Source organism: Setaria viridis, chromosome 9 (assembly GCF_005286985.2).
Source record: "Setaria viridis chromosome 9, Setaria_viridis_v4.0, whole genome shotgun sequence".
NCBI classification, from domain to species: domain Eukaryota; kingdom Viridiplantae; phylum Streptophyta; class Magnoliopsida; order Poales; family Poaceae; genus Setaria; species Setaria viridis.
The window spans coordinates 50,428,371-50,448,832 of record NC_048271.2 but is presented as its reverse complement, the minus strand read 5'-3'; the positions used below and the strand labels follow the sequence as shown (position 1 = coordinate 50,448,832).

General features: G+C 48.6%; 2 protein-coding genes across 2 annotated transcripts; one reads left to right on the top strand and one right to left on the bottom strand.

Annotated features, from left to right (window-relative positions):
* Positions 1-5,762: 5,762 nt before the first annotated feature.
* Positions 5,763-10,841, top strand: LOC117839412 (uncharacterized). Its single transcript, XM_034719739.2, has 2 exons — positions 5,763-9,629; positions 10,024-10,841. The coding sequence occupies exons 1-2, from the start codon at positions 6,014-6,016 to the stop codon at positions 10,584-10,586; spliced, it is 4,179 nt and encodes a 1,392-aa protein (XP_034575630.1). The 5' UTR covers positions 5,763-6,013; the 3' UTR covers positions 10,587-10,841.
* Positions 10,842-11,443: 602 nt separating this feature from the next.
* On the bottom strand, positions 11,444-16,833 carry LOC117839413 (sugar transport protein MST4). The gene is made up of 4 exons (XM_034719740.2): positions 16,563-16,833; positions 15,151-15,470; positions 12,913-13,037; positions 11,444-12,819 (listed from the first exon to the last, which is right to left on the bottom strand). The coding sequence occupies exons 1-4, from the start codon at positions 16,696-16,698 to the stop codon at positions 11,847-11,849; spliced, it is 1,554 nt and encodes a 517-aa protein (XP_034575631.1). The 5' UTR covers positions 16,699-16,833; the 3' UTR covers positions 11,444-11,846.
* Positions 16,834-20,462: the final 3,629 nt, after the last annotated feature.

Genomic DNA, 20,462 nt, shown 5'->3' with positions numbered 1-20,462 from the left:
CTTCGGTCTTTGAGTCCACAAGACAGTGCGGCCCTCTGCGCTGGGCGTTCAATTGCGTTGTTCTGCTGTTACAAACTATGCTACCCTATTCTTCGGTCGCTACTCATGCAAACATGGGCTTTGTAACCTGCACGCTTCCTGTTGGGATAAACTCCCCTGCTTTGTGTCCTGCTACTTTGCTTGCCACCTTCCTAAAGCAACAGTACTACTACTTCCATACAAATGGCAGCAAATGACTTTCAAATTTTATGTTGGAATGTTAGAGGACTGAATTCAGAAGCACGTCGACAAACAGTCCAGCAAATCCTTGCATATGTACCCTGCAATATCATCTGTCTGTAGGAAACGAAATTGTCCCAGATTGATGACCATCTAATTCATTCTGTGGGAGGGTATAGGCTCCGGAGCTACACCTTCTTGCCAGCAGGAGGTGTATCGGGTACAAGGGGTGGCATTCTGGTTCTTTGGAACAGTGACGGGCTTAACGTCGACTCAATTACCAGGCGGGATTTCTCCTTGTCCACCAATGTAACCTTAAAAGCGACTGCGATGTCTTTTCTGATGATGGTAGTTTATGGACCAACGCGAGGGCATGGCAAGTAGCTCTTCCTTCAGGAAAGTAGAAACCTGGCCCGTCAGTAGGGTGTCAAGTGGATAATTTTAGGCGATTTCAACCTGATCTACAAAGCTACTGACAAGAACAACTCCAACTTAAACATCAACAACATGCGAAGCTTCCAAGACACACTAAACAGCTGCAACTTAAAAGAAATACATCTCCAGAACAGAAAGTACACTTGGAGCAATGAACGGCGCAACCTAACGCTCGTTTGACTCGACCGAGTATTCTGTAATGTTGACTGGGACCTCACTTTCTCGTCATACATACTACAAGCACTCTCCTCTTCGCATTCTGATCACTGCCCATTGCTCCTGTCAAACCAAGAAAGCCCGCCACGACCGTGCCACTTCAAATTCGAGAACTTCTGGTTATCAATGCTAGGATTTAAACAGGTGATTCAACAGGCGTGGACATCCTCGAACACCCACACAAACCCTGTGCATCGATTAAACTACAGGCTCGCCACGACGACACTGACACTTAGAAAATGGAGCAAGAACCTATTTTCAGAAGCGAAACTACATTTTCATATGGCACAGTCTGTCATCCTTCAGCTCGTCGTCGCCCAGGAGTCTCCAACTCTATTCGATGACGAGATAGCCCTACGATCCAAGCTGAAGAAAAGGGTTATGGGCATAGCCATCCTTGAACGCCTACAAAAGCGTCAATGTTCCAGAGTAACGAACCTCAAGCTGGGTGACGCAAATACTTGGTTCTTCCATCTGAAGATGAACTCCAGGAGAAGGAAGAATTTCATTACCAGGCGTCGGAAAGATGATGGGTAGGCAATTTCACAGCAAGAAAAAGCTGACGTCGCTTATACCCACTACACCAATGCCCTCAGAAGGCCACAACCAAGACAAATCGACTTCAACTGGGACTTGCTCTCCTGGCCGACCGTTGATCTATCCTCCCTAGACGCTGAATTCTTAGAGGACGAAGTCAGAAAGGCGCTCATACTAATGCCCAAAGACAAGGCTCCGGGACCGGACGGCTTCACGATCAATTTCTTCCATAAATGTTGGGATGTAATCAGAGCGGATCTGATGGCAATGATCCACGCTTTCCACAACCTGCGCCACAATTTCTTTGACATGCTAAACACGGCCAACGTTGTGCTAGTTCCAAAAAAGGAGGAAGGGGACTCCATCACGGATTTCAGGCCAGTAAGTCTCATCCACGCTAGAGCGAAGATCATAACGAAGATGATGGCCCTAAGGCTACAACCGTTTATGAACTCCTTGATATCAGAGAGCCAAAGTGCCTTCATTAAAACAAGAGCGATCCACGACAACTACATGTATGTTAGATACCTAGCTTGTCGTTTTCACACCTCCAGACCCCCCTCCCTTATGCTCAAGCTGGACATTTCCAAAGCTTTTGACTCTGTTCGTTGGGACTATCTGTTAGATCTCATGCAGCGTCGAGGTTTCCCCCCGAGATGGAGAAGCCGGGTCACCACGCTGCTAAGCACCGCCACAACTAAGATCCTCATGAATGGTGCGTCGGGGGAGGACATCCAGCATGGACAAGGACTTTGTCAAGGGGACCCATCGCCTCTGCTATTCGTCTTAGCAATTGACCTACTCCAGAAACTACTGCATCTCGCAACCGAACGGAGGGCGTTATCCAAATTGCAAGGGAAATGTGCCCATCTTTGACTCTCTTTATATGCGGATGACGCAGTCATCTTCATTAACCCAACTACAGCTGACGTTCGTAACACTAGGAGCTACTCGAAAAATTCGGCTGCGTTGCTGAATTAAGAACCAACATTGGCAAAAGTTCGGTGGCGCCCATACGCTGCAACGGGATCGATCTAAATGCCATCCTCGCACCATTCCCGGCGGCCAGAACCAACTTCCCAGTCAAATATCTTGGACTACCATTATCCCTTGGCAGACTTCAGAAGATTAACTTCCAGAGCCTATCCGACAAAGCAAATGCGCGCCTAGCAAACTAGGCCAGCAAGCTACTCACACCAGCGGGAAGAAAAACTCTAGTCCGAGCGGTCCTATATTCGCAGCCGATGTATTACCTCTCTGCATTAAACGCTCCAGCTGTTGTGCTAGAGGAAATTGACAGGCGGAGGAAGCATTTTCTATGGACGGGTATAGACCAAATTGTGGGTGGAAAATGTAAAGTTGCATGGCCCATAGCGTGTAAACCGACAAAACTGGGTGGATTAGGGATCTTGCACCTGAAGAAGTTTGCAAGAGCACTTAGACTATGCTGGCTTTGGAACGAATGAAAGGAGCCATGCAAACCTTGGGTTGGAATGCCAACCCCGTGCACCGAAAAAGACAAGAACCTATTCTCTTCTATAACGACTGTCACGCTTGGAGATAGGGAGAAGGCCAAATTTTGGGAATCGCCGTGGCTTCAGGGAGAGGCGCCGAAACACATTGCCCCATCTGTGTATTCCATCTCAAGAAAGAAGCATTGGATGGTTAAAGACGCCTTACTGAATGATAGATGGATCTCTAACATAAACGTGGCCAATATATCATCGGCAACGCAGCTTGCAGAATCGCCATCCTCTCGGACCGAACGAGAACAGTCCAATTGAATCCAGGCACGCCAGACTCCATTGTATGGAATCTCACCCGACATGGTGAATACATGACGGCATCAGCATATAAGGCTCAATTCTAAAATTCAACACCGTCCGATATGGAACGACTCATCTGGAAGACGTGGGCACCCCCAAAGTGCAAATTCTTCTCCTGGCTAGCTTTCCAAAACCGTTTATGGACAGTGGATCGGCTAATTATAATAGGATGGCCCAACCAAAAGATTTGCATGCTTTGCCATACACATGATGAAACGCTACTACACCTGCTAACAAAATACCGCTACATGACTCGACTTTGGGATAAAATCTTCGACTTGACGGCCATGCACATACCATCCAGAGGGGACTGGTCAGCCTTTTCGTCCGTCAGTGATTGGTGGACGCAGCTAGGTTCTATGCCGGGCATGCCACGGAAGGGGTTCAGACCCCTCATCATTCTTGTGTCATGGGAGATTTGGAAGGAACACAACGAACGAGTTTTCCAGCGAAAGTTTAAAAGTTTGGACCAGCTGCTGTGCAAAATCAAAGACGAAGTACGATGCTGGATTCTAGCAGGTGCAAAGCATCTGGGTGATATCTTCCTGCTTGAGGAGTGATCGTGTTCTTCCGAGTACCTCTGTACAACCTTTGTATATTTTTTTCGGCCTAGGCCTGTAACTCTCTTCTTTATTGATTAATACATGTTCGGCAATCTCCACCAAGCCTGTTTTTTTTAAAAAAAGAATGTTAAATCTTGACTTGGTTCTGCTTCCCCTCTTTTTTTTAAGAATACCGAGTCGGGTTCTTCTTCTTTGGAGACGATTCTGTATTACAATTTGGTGGAGGAACTTTAGCACAATTTCTTGATGTTTCGATGAGTATTTCTTGACTTTCCATATATAGAAAGAGATAGACTATAAATGACATCTCTTATGTCAATATCGATCCAAATGAATTAGTCTTTCCACAGAGGTCAATCTTTGCCTATTAGGCAAGAGGATAGCAAGTTCGAAATTCTGTCTCCTGAGATGAGAAGGATCGACTCTTCCCCAACAAATAAACTATCAACTGACGCAGCAGTTCTTCCATACCAACTTAGCTGCTTGGCGCTGCTATTGGCTTACTCCATTAAGTTCGCCACCATAGAACTCCACCGTTACCCCTACTTGTTCAACACTATATTTGGATTCTGGTCTTCTAAAAGGAACGTCCGCTTTCACAATTCCCTCTTCATCTACCAAAACTACCGGAAATGTTTCAAGAACATATTTGAAGAAATTTTGACCGTAGGTCAGGATAGTTTGTGGATTCCGAATATGAAGAACATAAGCCAGATGACGAAACGCGGAGTCCTAAGATGTAGAAGAAGCTTTTGATAAAAAACGAGGTGTTCTAGCGAGATTTGTAATATGAGTACCTTTACACTTTGCCGAGATGTAAGGGGCCATTTTAGGATTCCATTTCTTAATACCATGACCAAAATAAGCTCCCGCTCCTATCATCTCTTTCAAATTGATGTTCCAATATCTTCTTGTCATTGTTTCTCCAGAAAAGCAAATCTTGATCGAACCTATATTTGCCCAATGGAAGAGTGATCCAATCATCCAAATGATACGATCTTGTTGTTTTCTGAAAGGTAAATCAAAAGGAAACAAACTCGAAAACGATGGCACAAAAATATCAACAGCAGTTTTTGAATGGAAAATATCGATATCAACAATTGCAAGAGTTTCACAAAAAAGAAGCATTTGCAAGAGTGGCCGGGGGATTGCACGAGTAGTATTTTGTAGTGGTCCGGTTGCCGTGGAGCGAAAACATGATTGGGCCGTAATTCGAAATGGTAACCCAAAAGTGGGCTTTTATCCGGCCCATCATGATTGAAGGCCGAACCAAGATTTGGACGCCAACAAAGCCCGGTCCAAGAGGAAGAAAGAGTGCGGATGACGCCAAGACGGGCCCGCATGCGTGGAGGTCAAAAAGGTCCAAGCGCTGATCTGATTCCTCTTCTCTCCGACCTAGGGAAGCAGTGGTCAAAAAGCTGACCCACCCCTCCCCCACCCTCTCCGACTCATCCCACCCACGAGCCATCAACTCACACTCACTTCCCCGCCGCATCGCACCACCGCTCACCAGTCATCCACCACCAACCCCCTCCCGCACCTCGACCACACCCACCACCACCGCCACCTATCCCGCGCGGCCACGCTCCCGTCCCCCCGCCACGCGCCGCGCGGCCACGGCCCCGAATACGCGCCGCCTGTTCGGCCCGCCCGCGCCGGATCCCGCGCCCCGCCCTGCGCTTTGCCAGTCGCGCACCGGCTCTCACGTGGAGTGGACGGGGACTGCACATCTCCACGACTCCACGTCTCGACCCCCACCTCACGCCCTCCGTACCGGGGCCCCCGCTCGTCGATGACGCCGGGCCCCGGCGAGCCGCACGCCCGAAAGTCAGTGGCACGCCGACCGCTTGGCACCGGGACTGAGGAGCCGCGTGTCGTGTCGCTGCTCCTACCACCGTCGGCGGTAGAAACCCGGGGCGTTTCTTTTGTTACCGCGGTGGAAATCTCCGACCCGGGTCCAAATCCAGGCGACGGCCGTTGACTGCGAGGCAGTGGCCGGGAGCGAGCGGAGTGGCTCGGAAGCAAGCGGAGGCGGCTAGAGACGACGAGAGGGACGGCAGCGGATGCGGATGGGAGCGGGGGCGGTAGCCATCTCCTGCACGCCTTCCTTCTCCGTGCGCGCTGCTCCTGGCTTTCCTTATCTCCCCTGAGCCACCACCACACCGCGCCCTGCCCTGCTCGGCGAATCCGAGGGCGGGCGGGGGTTCCGGCGGCGGCATGAAGCGGCAGAGGTCGTACGGCGACGGCCTCGACGACGACCGGCGGAGGTTCTACGACCGCGGCCCCCCGCCGCCACCGCCACCGCCGCGGCGGCCGCCGCGGGAGTACGATGGCGACAGGTTCGAGCGCCGGAAGGGGTTCGGAGGCGGCGGCGGCGGCGGCTTCCACGACGGTCGGTATCGGGAGTACCCCTCGCCGCGGGAGTATGGAGGGGACCGGGCGATGCACCGGTCCGAGAGCTTCTCTGGGTTCCGTCGGGAGTTCCCCAAGGGGTTCCGGTCGGAGCGTGACCGATCGCGGCGGGACGGTGACGGCGGCTCGGCGTGGCGTCGCCCGGGAAACGGGTGGAGGGACGCAGAGTGCTTTGACGAGTACAGGGCACCATCCAGGCTGGGAGCGGCGTCGCTCACTGCGCAGCCGCAGCGATCGCGGTCAAGGTCACGGTCGCCTAGTGTGCCGAGGAGGAGGTTTGAGGTCACGAAGGCAGAAAAGTTGAAGAAGCAGACGGCGGGCGTCAGTGAGATCGAGGAAGGGGAGGTCGCCCCAGATGCGGAGCCCAAGGCCCGGCCTGCTGCTGTGGAGCATCGGAAGCAGGTTGAACCAAGCCGCGCTAAGGAGAAGGGACCGGAGCGAGGGAAGGTGAAGAAACTCGATTCTAGAGTCCCAGCGGATAAGGGAACTCAAGGTAAGGGAGCGACTGGTGCAGCTGATCCTGACAATGCAGGGAAGGAGGAAGTCAGGAGAATCGATGGTATGCTGGCAGAAGCAGGGAAACCAATTGATGAAGGGACTATGCTGGCAGATGCAGGGAAACCAATTGATGAAGGGAGTGAGAAGTCTTCGATGAAGGTTGAAGAGGAAGTCAGTGGAGGACATGAAGTGCAGGCACAAGATGTGGTTACTGGTGACGCAAGTAAGTTTGGGCTAAGCACTTCACCCATGCAACAGGAAGTGCTGCAAAGGGGAGTGCATCGACAAGAAGAGACCACTAATTCTGTTGATGTGGTTGGGCAGAGCACTTCCTCTAGTATCTTGAATGAGGTTATTCAGGAAGAAGCACCTACACAAGAAGAAACTGTCAATGATATTAATGATGCCGAAAAGAGTGCTCCATCCAGTTTTAGTCAAGGAGTGGTGCAGGATGAAGTGATGATGGCACACAAGACTGGCAGTGCTGCCGATGATGTTGGGAAGAGCACTTCACCCGTCATGCGGCAAGAAGTGGTGCAGGAGGAGGCATTGGCGTTAGACAGTACGTCCTATGCTGCTGATGAGGTCGGGAAGCTGTCTGGTATGCCACAGCAGGTTCTTCAGGAAGAAGTTATGAAGCAAGATGGAACTTCCAGTGATGTCCATAGGATTGAAACCGACACTTCTGATGATCTGCTGCGAGAGGCAACACAAGAAAAAATGACGATGCTGGATGAAACTGCCCATAATACTGCTCTGGAACCGGTCAGTTATTCTGGTATGCTGAAGGAAGCAATGCATGAAGGAGAGTCGATGATGGATGCAACTGGCAATACAACTGATGTAGCAGGGCGAAGTAATTCAGCTGATGTGGCGGAGGATGCGATGCCCGAGAAAGCAGCTGTGCAAGAAACCACCAATGCTGTTAATTTAACTGGCGAGAGCAATACGTTCACTGGGCCGCAGAGAGAGGTGATAGCTTCTCTACAGCTACAGGCTCCTGAGATTAAGGAATTTGAAAAATTAACTGTAGAGATGGATAAGCCAACAGAACATGCCGCATTTCAGCCTGCAGAAGAGGAACTTGAAATGGATCAATGCAGAAAAGGAGGTGCGTCAAAGGAATCCATGATAGTTGAAAATGAGGCAGATGTTCTGGATGAAAGTGTCGAGAAACAACTAACAGGATTTGATATCGAGACCGACGCTGATGGTGCCCGTATGTTCCATAGATCAACAAAAGAACATGTTGGGGATAGTAAGGAAGATGCTGCCAGTGCAAATGTGATGACAAGGGAGTCCATGGCTGAAGCTAAAGGAAATGGCATAGCATTTGATGTCCTTAGTAAGAAAGTTAAAGTAGATCATTCAACTTCAGCGGGAAGGAGTCTTGACTCAGCATTGCAGCTTGGCGTGGAACCAACGGAAACATCAAATTCTGCTTCAACTACGCCTGTAAAGCAGGAAAATGACACAGTGAAGCTAGGGAAACTTGATCTTTCGTTGAGCTTGTCAGGTTGTTTACAGAATTCTGAATTTAAGTGTTCGATTCCTCAAACTGCTCGTCTAGTCCATGCAGCATGCTCTCAGCCATTACCATCATCATCTTTCCGCACAGATTCAGATGGTTTCGCAGCTTCCGTATCATTGACCAGTTCACAAACATTTGGTCACAATCCTAGTTGCTCACTCACCCAACAGTCATTAGACAATTATGAGCATTCAGTAGGTAGCAAACCTTTCTTTATGGGAGTTGGTCAGATGAGCAATCGCACAGGAAGGCAAGCTCAGCTGTCTAGTGAATCTACACAGAAGGGGAGTGCTACCCCACTCCTTCAGAGAGTACTCCTAAATGACCATATGCCAGAGACTAACACTTTGGCTGGGATAAAAGGGCATAACAATGTGATGTCCAATGACCTCCGAAGGCATGCAAGCATCCCAGGAGTTTTGTCACCAACACATAGTCGTGGTTCTCATGATTCTGGATCGGAACATAATAGACATAGAAGGCAGCTTACAAGAGAGAGAAGTAGCAGCAGCCTTACAAGGGGTGACCGGCAGGAGGGAGAACAGCTTGTCATTAATGGTGCTGGTGTCATTGAGAGGATTATTTCCAAGGTTGTTTCAGAACCTTTGCATCTTACAGGAAGGATGCTTCAAGAGATGACAGAAAATTCTATAACATATTTGAGGGAGGCCATTTCTGATATCATAGTTGATCCAGGTAAAAGAGAACAAATTATTGCTTTGCAGGAGGCACTTAAGAAAAGATCTGACTTGAATAGTGATATGCTGCGAATGTGTCCGCGGGTGTTGATGGAAATACTTGTTGCTATAAAGACTGGGCATCCATATTTTATAAAGAAAAGTAGCAGCGTTGCTACATCTAATTTGGTTGACATTTTTCTCAACTTGAAATGTTGCAATCTCTCATGCCAAAGCATTCTGCCAGTGGATGATTGTGATTGTAAAGTTTGTCAAAGGAAGACTGGTTTCTGTAGTTCTTGCATGTGCATTGTCTGCTCAAAGTTTGACTCAGCATCTAATACTTGTAGTTGGGTTGGTTGTGATGTATGTCTTCATTGGTGCCACACAGATTGTGGCTTACGCCACTCTCTTATTCGAAAGGGGCAAAGTGCTTCAAGGGCATATGGCACTACTGAGATGCAGTTTCACTGTGCTGCCTGTGGACATCCATCAGAGATGTTTGGTTTTGTGAAGGAAGTATTTCGAACATGTGCACAACATTGGAGGATGGAGACGCTGATTAGAGAGCTACAGTATGTGGAAAGAATTTTTTCTGCAAGTGATGATGTAAGGGGTAAGAGGGTCAGGAACTTTGTGAAGCAGATGCTAATTAAGTCGGAAAACAAGGCTTATCATCCCGAAGTTGTCAAATGTGTCATTGCATTCTTTTCTGGTAAGCTACTCATCATAGTTAATGAAATAGAATAGCATCATATCCATGCTCGTTTAAGTTTCTTACTTTATTGTGTTCCATGCAATGGTATCTTCTCTGGGAGAAATAAGAGCAGTAATTGGGATACTGTCACTTGTTGCTTGATCTACATAGCAGGAGTAGCAGACCAGCTTGTAGGTTTCAGTTTTACATAATGTGGACCACTGAAAGTGACACCATCCAGTTCATACTTCATAGGACCTCTAGCACGGGCTATAAAAACTATTTGTTAAGAGCCTTGGGCCAAAAGTGTCTGTTATCCATGTTCTAAGAACCTTGATGTTGAAATATAAATAGACTTGCTCTCATTTGTCAGAAAACAAAGTCATACTAACTCTTCACTTTCCAATTTCAGATGATGATACTATCTTGGGCATCAATCCATCAGTACCACTGAAAGGCATTCCATGCAGCATTGCTGAAGCTATAGATGGGATTCCTAGTTCAAGTCGGAAGGCAGCATGGACACCATTTACCTTAGAGGGACTTCCAGTTTTAGACAAAACAACCGTGCAGTCTACCACAGGGAGCCCATCTCTGCATAGAAAATCGGGTGAAGCTGAGTTTCAGACAATTGATAATAAGAAGGCTGTCACTGATGAACTGGATAGCCTGATCAGGTTAAAGCAGGCTGAAGCGTATATGTACCAGGAACGTGCAAATGATGCACGTAACGAGGTTGACAATCTGAGGCGTATCATTATGGTAAAAAATGCACGAATTGAGGAAGATTATGCCACTCAAATTGATGATCTTGACATAGACGAGTTACAAGAGCGGCGCAAACGAAAGATTGAAGAACTCCAAGTCATTGAAAGAACGCATCATGAATTTCTCAACATGAAAACTAGGATGGTAGCAAGCATTAGGGAATTATTGTCAAAAATGGAGGCACTGAAACAAAATCGAACCATATGAAGTTATGAACTGAGGTTACTACTTATGGTTCGTTGCAGGAATCAAAGTTTGGTCAACTTGTGTAAGGAAGCCTGCACATATTGTTGTAAGTTTTTTCTTTTATATGTATTCCTGCCTGTCTAGGACTAGCTTCTGGAAGATTATTCTTTTTCTCAACTATTGTGATAGATCCTTCACTTTTCGATCCTTTCAGATAGGCAAAATGATGAGCTGTAAACTCTAGATCTTCCTGTATATAATCTCAACAATTACCTACATGCACGTGTATTGTTTTCCTGGTACGATATTCTTGATTTCTGTGACCTGAACTGCACAGAGCTACTACCACAATTTTTTTCTGTAACCTGAACTACTTGTTTGTGCTAGTATTTTTTAAAAAAACTTTGCACACAAAACTAATAGACCCTACGTAAGGAGAGAGGAGACACGTGCTTATTTAGAACAGCAACATTTGCTACCGTCTTTTTAACCCAAATTTGCTGCCATTTTGCTTTTAAAATGATAGGCCCAAGTTGAATTAGAGGACGTTTATTACGGTTCAGATGTGGAATTATTTTGCATTTTCTTTTCCTATCTCCACTGCAGCGTTGCTAAAAAGATAGGGATTCTGCCTGCTTGAAAATATTGTCTGTGTGTTATTCTTAATGGTAGATGAATGTAGTAATAGATGTAAAAAGACTTCCTGCGGCAACTACTTGTATCAGTACTGCAGTAGCAAATTTAGTTCCGTAAATCCTATATACCATGGTTATGAAGTTGGTGTTGACCAGAATGAGGTTACTCGATTGCCCAAGCTTAATGGAATAATGGATGCTTAAGGTGCTACTGAACAAGTAGCAGAGTCTACTGGACGAACATTCACCAGTAAAATGGCATTGGAGAACATAATATATATGCTTGCACCTTGCATGAACATGAATCACGCATCAGGGCTTTCAATTTTGCTTACACAGTACGCTAAATAGAGGCCAGCACGGAATGGTACTGTTACTTTCACAAGATCTGTTCTGCAAGGTTCTACCAGCTTCCGTGACCAGACTTGGTTGGGATCGATTGCAGGCCCCGATGAAAACTTTGCTTTTCCAAACACGAAGGATAGTAGAAATCAAAGAGACGAAGCCTGGTCTCCGGCCGAAACACTCGCCTCATCCCATCGCATATAACTGAACCGTGCTCTCCCTGAAGTACATTGTTGTCGGCAGTTGGAGACACTACTCAAATCTGAACTCTGAAGCATCAACAGATGGATCTAGTTAATTATTAAACGGAGGCGCCATTGTTGGCGGTGATCTTGCCATTGACGATGTGGTGGTTGTCGTCGTCCATAAATCGCTTCCAGAACCAGTGCTGCTTCCACACCCTCTCCGTCATCTCCTCGATGGGCACGTTCTTGGTCTCCGGCAGGAAGAAGAGCACGAAGAGCGACATGACGACGACCCACGCGGAGAAGAAGACGAAGATGGCGTACTTGAGGTGGCAGAGCATGGAGAGGAAGGCCTGCGCGATGACGAAGGTGAAGAGCAGGTTGACGCAGACGGTGACGCTCTGCCCCGCCGACCGCGTCTCCAGCGGGAAGGTCTCGCTGGGGATGAGCCACCCGAGGGGGCCCCAGGACCAGGCGAAGGAGGAGACGAAGGTGCAGACCATGACCACCACCATGATGGCCCACCCGTGGCCCAGGTTGTCGGAGTGGTCGGTGACCTTGATGCCCAGCACCACGGCGATGGCCACCTGCGACAGGAACATCTGCACGCCGGCCTCCAGCAGCAGCATCCGGCGGCCGACGCGGTCCACCGAGTAGACGGACACCAGCGTGGAGAGCACGTTGACGGCGCCCGTGATCACCGCCGAGTAGAGCGACGCGTCGCTCTTGAACCCCAGCGTGTTGAACAGCACGGGCGCGTAGAACATGATGGCGTTGATCCCCGTGAACTGCTGGAAGATCTGGAGGAGGACGGCGATGACGAGCTGCGGGCGGTTGCGGCGCTGGAGGAGGTTGCGGAAGGGGTGCTTGACCTCCTGGGCGATGCGGCTGGCCTCCACGATCTCGTTGAACTCCGGCTCCACGTTGTCGGTGCCGCGGATCTTCTTGAGCACGGCCTTGCCCTCGTCCAGGCGGCCGCGCTCGATGAGGCTGTTGGGCGTGTCCGTTACGAAGAGCGCGCCAAGGGTGAGCAGCACGGCCGGGATGCCGGCGAGCGACAGCGAAAGCCTCCATCCCCACGGGTGGATCCTGCATAGCATAGACGCACGAGGCTCATCAGTTCCATCGATTACTGCCGGTATAGCGCACGCACAGGCCGATCATGGTTAAGCTGGGACTTACTTGGAGGTGCCGTAGTTGACGAGGTTGGCGAAGAGGATGCCGATAGTGACGTTGAGCTGGAACAGGATGTTGAGCCCGCCGCGGATCCTCGTCGGCGCGATCTCAGACAGGAACAGAGGAACGGCCTGCACAGCAGCAGGAATGTATTGAATTATTGATTATGAAACCAAGTTTGTGATGCAGAATATCACGAGTATGTTGAGTTCTGCAACTAATTTTTTAATACCTTCTAAAATTCGTTTTTTACAGCTTCTGAAAAATAACATTATTCTCCAAATGCATATTTTGAGGAGCTAAATGACAGACAGTGCCCGTTCGTTCAAAAAACTGACAGACAGTGCCGTTGGGCTGAGATTTTTAGAAAAGAAAATGCCTATTGGGCCGTAGTTTTAAAAAGAATACTCCAGTTTTTTCAAATGCCTATTGGGCCATTAGGCCGAGCTTTTCATTAAATGCTCGTTGGGCCCTAATGAACTTGGTGGTTCGATCATGCCAAGCTCTTTTTTTTGACCCAAACTCTCAAAATAGGGGAATGAAACTATATTATCCACTTGGGATCAGCCAAACCATCCAATGGAGATGCACAAGCTATTCAACATTCAGTCCTAGTCTATAGCTTAAAAAAGAACTAGCCTAACGTCGTCCATAGAGAAAAAGATAAAGTCTCAAAATACTAAGATCAGCGCCCATCCCATGTGAACGTCTACAAACGGCGGAAAGGAGCGTCAGAACGGTTGGTGCACCCGTGCGTACATTCTGCACATACGTCCGACCGTAGCAGTTGGTGTTTTGAACCCAAGCATGTATACACTAGAAAGTAGGACAAATGTCCATCCTCCTCCTCCTACTACGCCTGCTGATCGTAGGCCTCCATCGAACTCATTTGTTTTCCCTAAAAGCTGCTCAGTTTAGCAGCTCGATATTGCCCCAAAAAAAAGTTTAGCTGCTCAATAAACTGATCGCGTGGACACTGCCCTAGTCCCGCCTGCCCTCACATAATTGCGCGGTGCGTGTCCTATATGCTGGCATGGACTGGAAACCAGCATGATTTGCAGTCCAGCCGTCGGCGATAAGCATCTTGCCACTACATTTTAGTCCATGCGCGGAAGCTCATTCGGTTCCGTTCTGAGCTTCAGGGAATCTATAGTGGTTGTGGCTGCAGTTTAGAATCCTGACAGGAGCTAGAGCAGAACAGCAGAAGAGTCCAGGCAAGGTTCCTTGCAGCCAGCCAGTCAGGACTCAGGACTCAGGAAGATGGCAGGTAATTTCCTGCAGGACTAGACTACCACAAGTTACTCTATGCACCGCGATTCGTGACCCGTGTGGTCTACACGTAGAGTCAACATGGCTATGGCCCAAAGTTGCAGATTCCTCCGTCGTTCCCGTTGATCGCAACTGGGATAGCTAAAGAACAGGTAGCTAGCAGCCACAAGCCCACAAGAACGGTGAACAATTTTGTAGTAGTATTGCCAGCACCAGTAAAAACAAAAACTTCCCCTATCATAACTTTTTCCCCAAGAGAGAAGAAGCAAAACCAAGTTACAGCGACAGTCACGGTGCACACCTATCACCTGCTCATTGGTCCAAGTTTCTTCAGCAATTTTGTTTAACTGCAAGCGCGGCTGGGGGATCTTGAAACTTGAGAAGGTTATCACCCCGTTGCTGTCAACGGCAGAGGCGCCAAATGAACGTAACGCACTGCAAGTCCTATACGCGAGACCCGGCACCGTCACCGACTGACCGACGCCCAGGTGTCCGCCTGCTGGGGTATAGTAATACTCGGCGTGTACACAGTTTCTACGCGTTTGACCCCAAAATTTCCGGAAAATACGAGGGGCCCAGGCTGTGCACAGTATACTACTGCTGGTAGCTGGTAGACGAGGCATCGAGAGTATAAAAACACACTTTGGGGAGCACTGAACTGGGCTAGGCGGCGTGTACAATTTTAAGACCCGGATGGAGATGCTTGATCTTGATGGACCAAGGACGGTGACCAAAATACACACACGTCCTTGTCACGGATGCAGAAAATAACGCTCGCGCGTGCTACCAATAATCTTGAAACCGGGCACTGGTTTGGCCTGCCAATACTTTTTGACTAAAGAATTATGCTCCTCATCCATCGCACATCGTCACACGTTACTGCGACGAAAACGTAACGTGACAACGAGATAATAAAGGACGAAAGAGAAACCCGTGCAATAATGCAAACATCCAAATTTAACGACGCTTACATACCTGGTTGGCGAAGCCGACGCCGCAGCCGAGCAGGATCCTGCCGACGATGAGCATGGCGAGGTCCTGGGCGGCGCCGTTGAAGATGACGCCGACGATGAAGAAGACGCCGGCGATGAGCATGGTGAGGCGGCGCCCGAGGCGGCGCGTGGTGTAGGAGGCGAAGAAGGTGGCCGTGAGCCCCGCGAGGTAGAGCGACGACGTGAACAGCTGCAGGCCCTGGTTGTCGTACTTGCAGTAGTTGCTCTCCTTGTCCTCGTGCTTCTTCCGCAGCACCGCCGGGAAGAACTTGCCCAGGAAGTCGTCCATCGACGTCACGCCGCCTGCACACAATAAGTTATCATATATATCCATGACATTTTGTACATTTCTCACATCTTTTATTTGACATGACATCGATTCTTTTTACATGTTCGTCGCTCTGGTGATGCAATATTGTCAAAGATACCAACTAGCTTGCTAGTGATGGCTGCTGGTACTTGCAATACTCAGAGCCACTGAAAACGCGCCATGAAAGCGTTGGTTCAAGGTGTTTGACTAAGGCAGCGACCATTAACAATGTACCTAAACTCTTGAAAGGGAGGCATGTATATTACAGTAGTACTATATATAATTTAATTTTCTCTTGTGTTCTTGTGCCATGTGCTATATATTGTGTAGCATGTATATATAAACCTACACCAAGTAATATCACTGGGTGTGTACATTTAGTGATAATAACAAAGACTTCAGATTTTCAAGAAACCTAGGGAGTTACAGCATATATCTTTCTTGCTCAAGGTTTTCTTTGCGGTATCCTGAAAAAAGGAAACGCTGTTGCTATAGTAGACCTAAGCAGTTCACGGTTTCAGACACGAGTGGTTGTTTATTACAGTATTTTCTGGATAATTATCTTCTTTTTAGCAAAGATGTATCGACCATGGAAAAAAATACCACAAATTTTTTTTTGGAAAGAAAGCTGTGTCTCAACAGGCTCCATCCACGGCTTGCACATGCGTTGACTAACCAGCCTGTCAAAGCAGGTGGCTAGCTCACAGCACGATATTTTCTTCCATAGAAATAATAGTGATGGGGATCCTCAAGGATTCATATGTACTTGTAGTTTTGAGAACAAAGCTTGAAAGGAAAATATTCAAAATGGCAAATTTGGAATATCTTCGAATCTGATGTTAATGGGACGCATTGATGGGTATAGTAAAAACTCCATTAACTCTCTTTGAAGTTTGGGCTTATCCATTTGTGTTCACAAAATGAACAAAGCTTGCAAAATTTCCATGGAGTAACCATATCCAATTATCCATTGAAAGAAACCGAACAGATGTGTGTGTGTTTGTGTGTGTATACACATGACGAAGAGGGACGTTTCTCATGTAAGACGATTTTTGCATGATTCTCTGGAGCCAGCTCGGGCGTACCTGAGATGCCGACGTCGTAGCCGAACATGAGACCGCCGGTGGCCGCCATGATGCAGGAAATGATCACGATCGGCGTGATCTTGGCCTCGAACTCGACGCCGGACGGCGCCGACACCGAGAACCCTCCTGCCGGCATCTTGGCTAGCTCCCTGAGGCGACCTCTCTGATGATGCTCTCCCCTCGGATGGAAGTACTTGCAGGTGTTCGTATCCACACACAACCACTCGCTGATGAGGCCGGAGCGGAGGGAGATGACCGCAAGTCTCCCAGCCTCTCCCGGTTTTTATAGAGAGGGAAGCCCAGCTCTTCGGAGAAATTTCAAACCCATCCGACCGGCCAGATGCCGCCACGTCACCGCTGGGGGGAATCGTCCAGTGGGACCCACTGGAGGAGTCCGGCTCACGGGCCTCTGGGGCTAGGCTAGTCAACGACGGCTCCACGGCCCACGGGCCTGGCTGCCCTGAGTTCGTCGTTCTCAGCTTCTGCTGCGCTGCCGGTGTGAGCATAAGCACGGTGACTTTTTGAAGAAAAAAATGGCTTATCCAATTCCAAACTCTTTTGATCTCGCAGCTCCTTTTGGAAAAACAAGAGAACGGTAGGGGTAGCAGTTTGGAAAACTGGATAGGGCGCCGCCCTTTTTGATAATTTCCCATGGGTCCACTCGCCAGCACCAAGTACAAGACATCCTGGTCTCTGAAACTTTTGAGTGGTTTCAGCAGATTGCAAGTTGCAACTGCGGCCGTGCTTGCAACTGTCCTAGTGCTGTTGCTTGATGGATTCATGTCACCATGTGAATGGAGGACCTTGACCTGAAGAGTGATCAAGGAAAATTAGACCCCACGTGGGGATGGGTTCACTTGAAAATTATACTCCCGGCGCAAGAAATTGACTCCTGGTCGGCTGAATTACCTTGGTTAGCGTTTTTCCATCTTCTAGTAGACATGTCGTAGTCTGCAATCTGCATGCATAGACGGCAGCGTTTTGGCAGCACCGGGTACCTGCTTTCTGCAGGGGAGCCGAGGGAGGGCAAGTTCTTCTTGTGCTCTCTTTTGTAATGTTTGTTGGATTAAGCCGTGATTCTGTCAAGATGCTTATACATATGATCACACATTTAAATACTGAGATACGATACACATGCATGTATCATTTGCAGAGCTAACAGAAAGAATATCAGTTGCCGCAGCTGGATTAGATCGACACGCTTATCATTCCATGAGAAAAAGGAGCATATAGCCGTGAAAAATGTGCGCTAATTAACAAACCGGTCAGACTGCGATTAACTAGTTTAATTTGGTTTGTAGTTTGTTCCTTCAATTCGTACAGCAATCCAAGTTTTATATCTGCACGTTCCCTCCTTGATGCCGCGCGCCACCACACGGCCGGATCGACACAGTAGTCAATGAGTCCTATCGGTAGAGCAATCGAAATCCAAAACCAGCTAGCTAGCCCCGTGACAATACGGCCGCACGTCGTCACACAGAGATATGATCTGGCATCTGGCTTAGAACATAAAAGGAATGAAATGATTTGGCAACGTTCACACGCCAAATGAAAAAAAAAATCCGATCCGGACACTTGGTGAGCTCTACGAGTCGCCAGCATCTCGTGGCTGGAAAAAAAAAACTAAAAAATCTTACGCAGAATCTGTGCAGGTCAGCAGTTCCTGCAGAGTAAAATAGGATGCAGTACGTCCATGTGCATCAGTATGTGCAACGACGGTTTTCCGTGTTGGAATTTCCTAATGTTTCTCAAGCTTCCGTTTCCGCGTGCGGTCGGGTCGCGATCGGGCACGTCGCCAACTGCTGCTGCCCCGGCCGCGCGCGGGCGCATCCGGACCTTTGACTTGCCGGCTCTATATCTGCTAACGTAAACGCGCCATTTCTCTCTCTGTCTCGAGTCTTGACACGTCCATCTCATCGACGAGGACCCAGTAAATCTGTCATCTACCGCACAGGTGTGCGCACGGTACCTTCCTGTTATTGTAAATTTCTAGGCACAGCAGCCAGCAGGGATTCACCAAGGCCGGCCGCTTTCGCCAAAGTCCAGGACGAATTGTTTTCGGTAATGCTAAGCATCATACGTCCCATGCTAGACTCCCCCGCCGGACTTCATCCACCATCCACCAGACGAGTCCACTGCACGTAAGCACACAACGATTTGCGATTCTTCTCATGAGCCCGTGACTCAATCTAAACTCACTCGATAGACTTGTTATCCTTATTATCTCTAACTGCTATCCGTCCCCGTGTCTCTCTCCTGTTCGCATCCATGCAGATACGTGCTCTCTCTCTCCTTTCTCTCTCTCTCCCGTTCATGCGCAGGCCGCGGCAAGGCTCCGTGGCCACTGCAGGTCCTCGGGCGCTTTACATCTCTAGCTCCTAGCGTTGAGGTGAGGCGCCTGTGGCTGTAGTTGGCCACCGCCGCCGTCGGGGACGAACTCTAGAGCAGCAGATCGGCTAGAAGCTGTCATTGGAGGTGATTCTGCCTTGGGGGCAGTGGAGCAACGACGAAGAAGGAGAAAGATGTAGCTACTCGCATTCTCATCACCACGGCCCTCTGCCAGCGAGGGTGCCATGCCCTCTCCTTCCTCCCGTCTTCCCCATCTCTCTCTCCAAGAATATTGCATTTTTTTTCAATGTTGCAATGGATGATTTGAGATGTTGGGATTAGTATTCGCAAATGTTGCATGTGATGATCTTTGACGTTGCGAGGTTGATTTTTAATTTGTTTCATTTCCATGTTCGAATTTTTGATGCTATAGTAGTTAGTCTGAGATGTTGCATTGGAGATACTTTGATGTTGCATGGCTGATAGACAGTGATTTTGTTCTGGAATCGAAACGATGACATAGTAAAACTAGCGATGTTGCATCAGATGATCTTTGATGTTTCGCATGGTGATTTAAGATATTACAATAGTTGGTTTGGGATGTTGCACCTTACAATGCTGCAACAGATAGCATAGCTGAATGTTGCACGAAATATGCTATGCGGTGGGGGGTTTTTTTCTATCTAGAATCGGATAGCAAAGATATGAGAGCAATGAGGTATTTTGATGTTGCAAACGCTATTTTTTTTTTTTGTAAATGTCCTTTTCCCGTGTCGTAGAAGTTGTTCATTCGTGTTGCAAGGCAGTGATTGTGCGATTTTTACGGGGAAACCACCATCCGATGCTAGCTCCGGACGTCGGACGTCCAGACGCTAGCAAGTTCAAATTGTTTTTGATGAGCAGCTCGAGACATGCAGGGTTCGTTGAATTCCTGGTGCCGAGCGGTGGTCGTCAGCAACGAAGCGAACTTGCTGACTTGCAGCAGTAACAATCCCTCTAACACGACTCACCGGTAGGTACAACGTCTGATAGTCAAAAAGGCAGCAAGACTCCGCTGAAGTAGCTGCACCTGTACGTACATCTAGAATGGGAGACTTCAGATTAAGTGGCGTACGACTAGAATGGTTCGCTCTCGATTAGGATTTAGGAGCGTGCGATCAGGACGCGCGAGCGTGCACTCAGCGATCGATGATGCGTAAGCCCATGATCCTTACGCGCACTGAGGTGAGTGAGATGCCGCGTGAGTGTGTGTAGCCCGTGCGAGATAGGCTAGGCTGCCCATTGGCCGTTGGAAATGTCGTGGCCGTTACACGTCACCTCGGAGCTGAGTGATCGCACGATCTACAGATCGAGAAATAACGGGACGACGTGCATGTCGACCAATAACAACATTCTTCCCGCCACAGCATTTTACAGCAAAGATAGGGAGAGCCAGTACGTACATGCTCGTCGTGGTGAAGTCACGGTCACTACATGGCATCCCAATATCCCCGAGATCTGGAGGGCACAGCACACACACGTATGGACGAGGACGGCACGTGCGGAAGACTTGGCGGTCTCAACTCTCAAGCA